Source organism: Dromaius novaehollandiae, chromosome 20, assembly GCF_036370855.1.
Source record: "Dromaius novaehollandiae isolate bDroNov1 chromosome 20, bDroNov1.hap1, whole genome shotgun sequence".
Classification (NCBI taxonomy): domain Eukaryota; kingdom Metazoa; phylum Chordata; class Aves; order Casuariiformes; family Dromaiidae; genus Dromaius; species Dromaius novaehollandiae.
Window position 1 is genome coordinate 8,714,469 of NC_088117.1, and position 9,626 is coordinate 8,724,094.

Genomic DNA, 9,626 nt, shown 5'->3' on the forward strand with positions numbered 1-9,626 from the left:
TTTGAGGTGCCTGAGACAAAGGGAGCACTGGGGGAGCAATGCCTGCAATTGCACTTGTGATTCCCTGTGACACCAATCCCATTTTAATGTTTATGAAATAGTGCATATCAGAGAACTGGAAATCCTCAACTTTTGCACATTGTTTCCCTTTGATCTGTAGAGATTTGTAGAAGGTCAGTGACTGTAGAAGTTTCAAGACAGCAAAATGCAACAGTGGACTCAAAAGGATATTTTGGTAGAGGAGTGGAATAATACGGTACTGAAGAGGAGTATTTCCCCATTAGCTTGTTTTACCAGAAAATTGTTATTCATGTTCTTTTCTGTGCACTCCCAAGAGCACTGGCCTTTCCTAGGCTTTGGGAAGCAGGCTTTTTCCTGCGCAAGGAGAGCAGTCAGTGCAGCAGGGAAAGCTCTAGAAAAAATGTAGTGTTTCTAGAATGAAAATGATCCTCCTGTCCAGCCAGCTGCCACCCCTCTGCCATTGTAGACTGTATTTTTTGTCTTCCTATAAAGGCTTTGTTGAATAAATGCTTATGAAATGTGCTTTGCTATTTGCCTTGAGAGATGTCTCTGCAACTCACCTTAATAACTTGTCCTCTTCTTCCTCACCTCTCCTAAACATCCTCTTACCCTGCCTACCAGCCACTGGGGAAAATCTCCCTTACTGTAACATGTCCCGGACTCAAACCTCCAGGCATTGGGGCCTGGTGGTATAAAAAGCACAGGCCCTTTGTATCCCCTGATACTGATAGTGCAGCTTGTGTGTTCAGAAATGAAAATGACAACTGCTTTGCAATTAATTCATCAGGTTTCTGGTGGCTCCCAAGACCTGTGAAGCATCCTGCCTCGCAGTAATCCTTTCCCTGTGTGGGGTTAGTACCACGGGGCCATGTTTTGGGGGCAGATGTCTTTTTTCTGCTGTTGAACCTGATGGAAAGTGTTGGCTGTCCAGTTGCATGTCCACTTAGGATCCTCCGTGTTCCTGTTTGTAGCCAGGCACACTCTGAAGGCAGTCTTGGTAAGGAGAGAGGACAGACAAGATAATGCTGTGCTTTAAGCAGACTTCACTGCTTTCTTCTGCTGCAGATCACAATGGTACCCAGTCAGGCCAGGTGGAGTTCACCAAGGCGTGGGAGGATTATTATAAGAAACTAGGTAAATACCTGTTTTTACACTTTAAGTTTTAATTTGAAAACACCCTTGGGAAGGTTCCCTTTCCCGGCTGTTCGAAAGCAAGTGCTGCAGCCTGTTTTTTGATGGCTTTGCTAGCCCTGTCAAAGAGCTGGCTGAGTCGCTCTCCAAACAGACTTCCTAGGGACAGATCCGAGAGTGCCCTCCATGTGGGAGGAGGGGCAGACCCCCACCCCTACACATGTATTTAGATTTTAATTACTTCCCCCATCTTAAATAAATTAACTGGCTGGGGAAACATTTTGCTGTGAAATGCATTTAGCTGCATGTCCTTTCAGTCTGCTGCGGACTGTAATTCTCCTCGAAGAAAAGGCATTGAAGGAGGTCCTTTGTTGGCATTAGCAGGTGGACAGTTGAGGCAGCCTTGACCTCTGCCAGAAAAGGTCCTGACTTGTAGCGTTGGTCAAGTCTTTTAACCCGCTTTTATGCCCCTGGACAGGACACTGCTGCCCTGTTCCCTCCACCCACTTCACACTTGAAGTGTATTATGCTCCCCCTTCCCCCCACTTCAAAGCCCTCCTTCAGCCTGCGTTGCAGTGCAGGGCCGTACATGGAGTGAAGGCGGTTGGATGGGCTGGGAAGAGCTCTCTTCCGTGTTTCTCTCCTGTCCTTGCCTGCCCTCCATGTGTGTCATGGCTTGTGTTCAGCCCTTGCGCTTTCACTGTGCTTGGCTTTCTTTGCAGTTTTCTAATTACTGTGTTGCCTATTCAGGGGATTTTTGTTGGTGGTTGCTGCATGGCTGGCTGAGGGCTCTCTGCTCTAAGCGTGACTAAGGGAAGCTCAGGCTTCCCGCTTCTGCACCCAGCTGGTGGGACTGTCCCCTGCAACAAAACTTAGACGTGCTGAAATGAAGGCATCATAGTGCTTCAAAGAGCAGGCCTGTGCCAAGTGAAGACAAAGGTTTCTGGGTCTGCGTAGGAGATACCTGTTTGGCTGGAGGTGGCAGTTGAGGGCAGCTCTGCAGCAGCGTGGTCTTGGAGTGCAGGTATTGGCACCGCTTGTCTTAGTGTGGTGCAGGGGTCCAGAGACTGTCGCAGAGCCAGGCATGGCTGTTGGAAGTGTTTCATGGATGCCTCACCAGAAGGTGCTTGCGAGGGTAGCGCTGAGGGCTGGCTGAGCTGCTTGATCGTTGTGCAGAATTTGCAGCTGCCTTTCACTCCGGAGGAAAACGGTTGCAGCCGGTAGCAGTTTGGCTACCCCAGAGCTCGGTGCTCCGGCAGGTGGTATGCAGCCAGCACTCGGAGTGTTAAATGTATGGGCACGTTGTACCGATCAGCATCGCTGACCGGGGCTCCTTGGAAGGTGCTTTGCTAGCGAGAGCAGGGACGAAGGGTGCAGCCCCCTCAAAATGAAGCAAGGTGACCCAAAACATGGCAGTTTCCTTGGCAGCTCGGGAATCGTGGCAGGGTCAAAGTTCTGTCAGGGACTTGAACCCCTTGTCCCCATGCTAGAAGTGAGTGTTGGCTTGAGCAGGTCCCAGCAGGGGGGAGATTTGGCTTACTGCTCTTTAGCAGGGCGCAGGTGAGATGAAATCAGGAACTTGACCTTTTCCTTAGCTTTCCCCATCTGAGGGTGCCCAGCATAGTAGAAAGGTGGAAGCTGAAGCGTGGAGTCTGGGCAATTGAGCTAGAGCCAGGGCCTGTCTAGTGGAAAGATGTCGCTAGCTGGAAACTGTCACCTGTTCCATATTGACGTGCCCCTTGTTGTCATCTTTGCACAGGCCAACAGAGCCAGCAGCAGAACAGCCATCCCGATTACAGCAAAGCATGGGAGGAGTATTACAAAAAACAGAGTGAGTGAAACAGGGTTACTGGAGATGAATCGACTCTTGTTACAAACAGAGTTAACTCTAATCCAATGACTTGCGTCTCCACCCCTGCCGTTACAAGTTTCCAGCCCTCTCCGAACACCCTTTGGTCCCCTCCTGTCGGTGATGGTGCATGTAGTTCTCCCACTGAAAGCTCTCTGTCCTGCTGAAGCACCTCAGGAGAGGTGCTCTCCTTGAACTACGGTCCGCAGTAGCCTCCGTGTCCACGCTGGCAGTTGGCCTGCCTGGGGGAAACGTTCGCACATAACAAGACCTGACGCTGACAGAAACCCGAAAGCTGAAGCTGGGCTGTTCTGAGGGTAGGGAGGCTCCGCACACAGGTGCGTGGAGACGATGGGACTGTCTCTTTCCACTCCGTTAAGAGGCACGTGGTGCCAGCTTCTGGATTTACCTTTGCCGTGCTGCTGGAGCCTTCAGGCCGAGGATGAGCAGTGCCGGCTGTCGGACCGTGTCCCTGCAGCAGCGGGCATGGTCTCTTACGCTTTCCGGCTGCTGTTGGTTTGTGACTTACAAGCCAGCTCAAAACCTGTCCTGTCATATCCAAACAGCAGATAGCTGCTACCGCTTTTTCAGATGTCTGCAGCTGTTGGAAGGGGGCTGGCTATTCCTTAAGCTTTACAAAAGGAGGTCCTACGCCTGGGCTTTATCTTACTGAATCGCTTATTTCTCCCTTTTTCCCTTTTCCTCCAGGTCATGCTGCCAGTGCTGCTTCTCAGGCAAGTTCCCAGCCGGACTACACGATGGCTTGGGCAGAGTACTACAGACAGCAGGCTGCCTACTATGGGCAGACACTAGGGCAGGCGCAGGCCCACAGCCAGGTCTGTATTTTTATTCTGCTGAATCCCACAGCTGTTTCCCTGGGGGATCTGGGTACATTGGCCTTGCCCTGGTGGGGTGGAGACTCCACTTCGGGTTCACGCAGTGAGGCCAAGGGATATTTGTGGCTGAGGAAGTAATCAGAGAAGTGAAAACATGCTTACTGCTCCCTGCTGCGTTGTGTCAGCGTGAGTGTCTTATTCCCCGCATGGGATGGCGGGTTTTTTATCATTATTATTATTTTTACTCCTTCTTTCCTCCCTTCCCCCCTTCTTCCTAGAGGCCTTCTTCATAAGTCTGAGGTTGTTGTGTGGCTTTTGGGAACTTAAGTAAAATCATGAAACTATGCTGTCAAGGTAGCATGAAGCGGGTACCAAAGACCATGCAACCCTGAACCACGTGTGCACACTTTGCCTTTTCTCTTGGAAGCTTTGTGCTAAGCTAGGTACCAGTACCGTGTCCTGAAAGGGAGGGGAAAATTACTAGAAAAAAATTCAGCTTAAACAGCTGTCAAGTCAGATCTCACCTCACCTGTCACTCAAGCCCTGAAGTTCATTTTCCTGGCTTTTCCGTGTAGGGTTGTGTGGGATTTATCCTGATCCTTCCAGCAGGGCTTTACTAAGCACCAGGTTTGCTAAAGTGATTATTTGGCAAAAAATATGTGCACACAACATGCACACAACACACACGTGCCTCTGTATCAGATGCTTCTCCTGACTGAGTCATGTTCTTACTATGACCCTTCAGAGCAAAAGCTTAGCGCTTGGGGTCTGAAAGCAGGTGGCACGGGGCAGCCTGCGCTGCCGTTGTCCTCAGACGGCTGCAGCCTGCCCCGCTCCCCGCCGCGCTCCAGCGCTGGGGTCGAGTGGGGCGAGACGGGCGCAGGCATCGGCGCTTGCCACGGGCGCCGGGGAAGTGCGACCTAGAAGCAGTGATGAAAGGCAGTTCTTCGTTCTTCCCGTAAAGTCTGGCCCTCTGGAGAAGAGAGATCTTGTTCAATAAAAGTCATGAACTCCTGGAAGGAGAGCTCAGGGACAGCGAGCGTTAGGGCAGAGATCTCTGACAGCGATGTGAAGCATCCTTTGAGGTATACGCGCTGCCGTTCGAACGGGGAGTGAGAGCCGTGGGGGGGAGGGTTAGACAGCTTGCAGAATTTGCTGCTGCCGAGTAACTTTTCCGTTTTCTCTCTCTTTCTCTCTCTAGGAGCAGTAGAACAAGGTCCTTGTGGCAATTTTTTTTTCTTGGAATCATTGTGGAAGAAAACCTTTTTGTAACAGAGGTTTCTAGATTTGCAACATTTTGATGAAGACTTTTCTGTTTGTTTGTGAAACACTAGTTGTAGGATAATCTATACTGAACTTTTCTAAGGATCAGGAACAATTAGTAATGTACTAAACTTATGGACATGCTGGTAATTTTGTTTCCAAATTTGTAAAAACTCCGGGATTCTTTTTGGAGAGAAGCCAGAGAATTTGCAGGCACCAAAACGCACCCCAGAGCTGTGACATTTCAACATGTGGTTTTTTGTGTGTTTTTTCCTTTTTAATTTTCGATCTTTTCTGTTGCAACAGAAAGAGTGGCTTGGAAGTCTTAGGTGGTATGTAACAAATCCTAAAAAGAAAAAAAATTTTAAACAGTATTTAAATATTCTTAAATATGTAAATTCATTAAATGTTTTACTTCTAATTTCTTGTATCTTGGCTGTCTTTGATTTTATTGCATTTTTTAAAAACTGAACTATAATATGTATTGTAATTAATTATGTGAATTCTGTATTGAGACAGTTACTGTTTTGCTGTCAGGCAAGTTATGGGGGGGCATTTTGTAGGGTTTGTATAATTTCTAGAGTTCTAAAGGGGTAATATAAAAACGTGTTAATTTTTTTAGCAATACATTTTTTCATGTCTCCATTGCTAGTTGCATTTATGTATCTAAGACCTCCAAGCTTGTTTAAAAAAAACAAAAAAACAAAAAAACCTTCCTCTATGCTCTCAGAAATATAAATACTGTTATTTTTAATATTAAAATGAATCTGCTATTAGTACCTTTAACAAACACTGTGGAACATAAAACCATATAAAAGGTAGTAACTATTTTTTAATTCCAAGGTGTTTTTTGCTTTTTCATTTCTTTTAAATATTTTCTTATCTAATATTTGTCAAATTACCTAGAGAAATAAATGAATCTAGTATTAACCACAGTATGCGCTAAATAATTTTGATTTAATAAAAGGGATAATATGATTTCCAATGTTTACTGTAGTGTTTCTTGTACAGATAACAGTGTATTTTTAAAGGAAAAACGGAATTGAAGCTATTTTTTCTTGCATTTTTAATTGACCTGCGGGACATTCCGTTTTGAAATGTACTGAAGTTACTGTTCTTGGGTTCTTTCCTTATTTTTCCTTATGCTTGAAATGTCTAACTATAAAGAAACGCAATTGGATAATGTTGAGCATGGTGTTTAAAAAAAAAAAAGTGTTCTTTTTATTTGACTGACAGTTGCATTTTACACTCTATATAATAAAATTTCCACAAGGTGTCTTGTGGGTGAAGTATTTCCAGTCTGTTTTACTCCGTTTGCTCACTCTCTGCTTTCCCGAGGTCCCCGCTGCCTGCGCAGCAGCTCCCTCCGCCCGAGACTTGCAGATCCTGTCGCCTTAGCGCTCGCTGGGTCACGTTACTGGTTTGGGATGACTCCGTTGCGTCAACTTGAGCCTTGATTCTAGTGAAACTCTATTGATGTCACATCAAAGTGTCTTCTGACACCGTGACACTAAGGATTTCCATGATAAGGTGCTGTAACTGTAGCTGTCTGGGCCAGAAAGATTATTTTAATAAAGGGAAGTTTTCTATAACAAGAATGGTATGGAGACTTTATCTGCAGCTGCACAAACACTTCAGTGCTTGTTGTGGAGTCAGCAAACCTTGGTTTTAATACCCTGAACTTGTTGCTCGTACGCAACTTTGTCCCGTTGCGGTGGGAGATGTTGACTCGCGCTGATCCCTGGACTCTCCTTCGAGGGGTCTGGGGTGGGTGCTAGTCGAAGAGGGGAGAAGCGCACAGGGGTGCTGGCCTGGTGCTCCTCGTGTATCATGCACGTTGAGGAGGAGTGACTTCTCCTGGCTGTAACCAGGCCAGATTTGGTGATAGTTCTAGCGACTTTAGAGATCCCTTTCTTTTAAAACGCAAGTTTTGTGCCCCACCAACTTGCAATAGCTTCATCCACTGCTACCCACCCACCCAGGCAAGCAGCCGTAGCAGAGTTTGTGGACGGGGGAAGGGAGGGAGGAAAGAAGATCCCATCTGCAAAGCAGGGACTGGGAGGCATGTTGAGAGCCGGAAGACAAGGAGATGTAGCATCTCTAAATATACCTCCAGAGAATCAAGAGAGACAGTGAAAGATGGGATAGTAAAAGCCACTTGGAAAGAAGGGAGAGGGGGGAAAAAATGGCTAGAGGAGGGCATAAAGGCTGCTGATGGGAATTGGGAACGGGCATTACCGAGAAGACTTCCTTCTAATTCATCTTCCAAGCTCTGTGCCAAAACAGCATTTGGCATGGTTCACAGGGAGCAATTGTGTGATAATGAACCCTAAGGTGTCCCTTAATTGAAGACTGAGTATTACAGATTGTGCCAATAGTCGTAAATGGCACAGGATTGTGGGAGGATGCATTTTCTTAAATGTATCTGTAAGTACAGATTAGTGAGTCTCCCCAGTGAAATACCCATACTATAAATTATGGAAATATCTCTTTCTGATGCAACCTTTTATTGAGGGGGTGGGGCGGCAAAAGAAATAGTTTGCAAGCCTTTGAAATTTGGCCTGTCATTAAGATGGTGCCTGCAAAGCTGGGTTTTCAGCAGCAGTCTGGTGGCCTGGAAGGCCAAAGTGCTTGAAACGGTCCCAAGTCCAGCGACTGGTTTCCATTACTGCTGCCTGCTCGGTGGGGCGGGACCGCCGCCGTGAAACCTCCCTTCGCTTGCGAATCGTAGCTGCTGCTTCCGGAGGCACCGTGAGAGCGGTGGGGCCGGGAGGGGACGAGACCCCCCGGCCGCGAGGGCCCGGGGTGCCCAGCGCTTCCCGCAAAGGCATCGTGCCAAGTTGCTGAGCTCGGGGGGCTGCAGCCTCCAGCGGGTTGCAGAGGACCTGAGCTGTCCTGCTCGGCTCTGGGGAAGTTTAACCCCCAAATTAAGGTGGATTTAAGCACTGCCTGTATTAGTTCTCCCGGTGGGCAGAAGCTTTGGTTGATGAATGGCTGGAGGGCCCGTCCGAGGCAGTTGGGGGTCTCTGGGTTTGCGAACGCCTGCAGAGGCAGTGCTGGTTTCATGGAGGGACCGGGCGGCCGCTCAACACGAGGCTACGCGTGGTGGCCGCCTTGCTGCGCCTCGCTGGGGATTTTTCCCTTTCTCCAGAAGGTCTCACGGGACCTTCGGGGCTGCCCAGAGGTTGCAGAGCAACCCTGGCATTTCGGGGTGCCCTGCTTCAACCCCACGCGGGGAAGACCAGAGGAGCTCCACCAGGAGACGGTCAGTTTGGGGAAAGGTTTTGCCTCTGCAGCGGGATGTTTGGCGAGGGAGGAACCAGAAGTGGAGGAAACCCCGGGGGAGGGCCCTGGCGGCAGGTCCTCCAGCCCCAAACCCGCTGCAGGTTCATCCAGCCCCACCGCAGCACGGTGGCTGGGACTGTTTCCCCATCTTGTGTGAATCGCACCTCTTCGAGCTCAGCCCTTTTCCCGTGGCCCTCAATACCGGCACGTGATGGCTCCCCCCAGCATTAATCCAGCTAACGGCTATATTTCGTGGTGCATCTTCTGCGGGAGGGTGCCGGCGTCCCCGCAGGCCCCGGTTCCCGCTGCATCGACGGGGCTGGGCGTCACCTGCCGCTTTCCCCCTTGGGCACGGAGACTGTGTCCGAGCAGACGTTCATTGCAGCCCTCCCGCAAGCCATCGCCGAGCGGCAACCTGTAAAAGCACCGAATGTAACTTTGCTAAAGCATCTCGTTAGGTTAATGATCACCCCGTTGCTCTTCTGTGCTCTATATTCAGCGCGCCTTAATATGCAAGTGCTATTTCGGGAGCAGAGGGTAGACTTCAAGATATTCTGAAAGACTTCCTTTAATTTTGCATGATTTGAGAACGAACTACATTATGGACATTGCAAGTCAAACCGAAACGATTATTGAAAGAGACAAGCAGGCTTGAGACTTTTTTTTTCCCCGCATACTAAATATTTAATTGCATTAGAGTAACAGTATATTTACAGTAAGCTGTATGAAGTGCGGTGTGGTAGCTAGTGCGAGTTCGTGGTATTTAACTCGAGGCTTTTCGGCGCAACATGGGTGTTGGCGACATCTCACCTGCGCTACTTCTTGTCCTGCAAAACCACTTTTTTTCCTATTTCCGAAGTGGGTCACTGTGATTTTCAATGATGTTGGGGCTGGTAGAGTTGTAGCACATGGAGAGGGTTGATTTTCTCGTGATTACAGACTCTCGCGCTGTTCCTGTGTAGAGAAAGGTATCAGGGTGTTGTGCCAAGCATCACATACGTATTTTATTCCTCATGAGGAGCGACGTAGCCTTCGTTTGAGATCGTCACTGGTTTGGGAGCCTTTTGCTGGGGTTTGGTGTTGGCAGCACGAGCGCCGGGGGTGTCGCCGGCGGGGGCCGAGCCCCGCGCAGAGCATCGCCGGGGCGGCGGGGGCATCCCGCCTGGCGCGACAGGTACTGACGGCCCCCCAGATTATCTTCCCAGCCTTCGCCTTATCACTTGAGGAAATCCTATTTCAAG

General features: G+C 48.9%; 1 protein-coding gene across 5 annotated transcripts in view; it reads left to right on the plus strand.

Moving 5' to 3' along the window:
* FUBP3 (far upstream element binding protein 3) overlaps positions 1 to 6,392 on the plus strand; it is a 42,110-nt gene extending 35,718 nt beyond the window's left edge. For 2 of the 5 annotated variants that reach the window (XM_026101779.2, XM_026101778.2), the window contains exons 17-20: positions 1,087 to 1,155; positions 2,912 to 2,983; positions 3,710 to 3,837; positions 5,039 to 6,392. In XM_026101779.2, coding sequence (XP_025957564.1) covers positions 1,087 to 1,155; positions 2,912 to 2,983; positions 3,710 to 3,837; positions 5,039 to 5,047 — 278 coding nt within the window. In that variant the 3' untranslated portion in view covers positions 5,048 to 6,392. The remainder of the gene's footprint in view (positions 1 to 1,086; positions 1,156 to 2,911; positions 2,984 to 3,709; positions 3,838 to 5,038) is intronic. The other 3 variants (XM_026101781.2, XM_026101780.2, XM_026101782.2) reach the window with 3 other exon arrangements.
* The last annotated feature ends 3,234 nt before the right edge of the window (positions 6,393 to 9,626 follow it).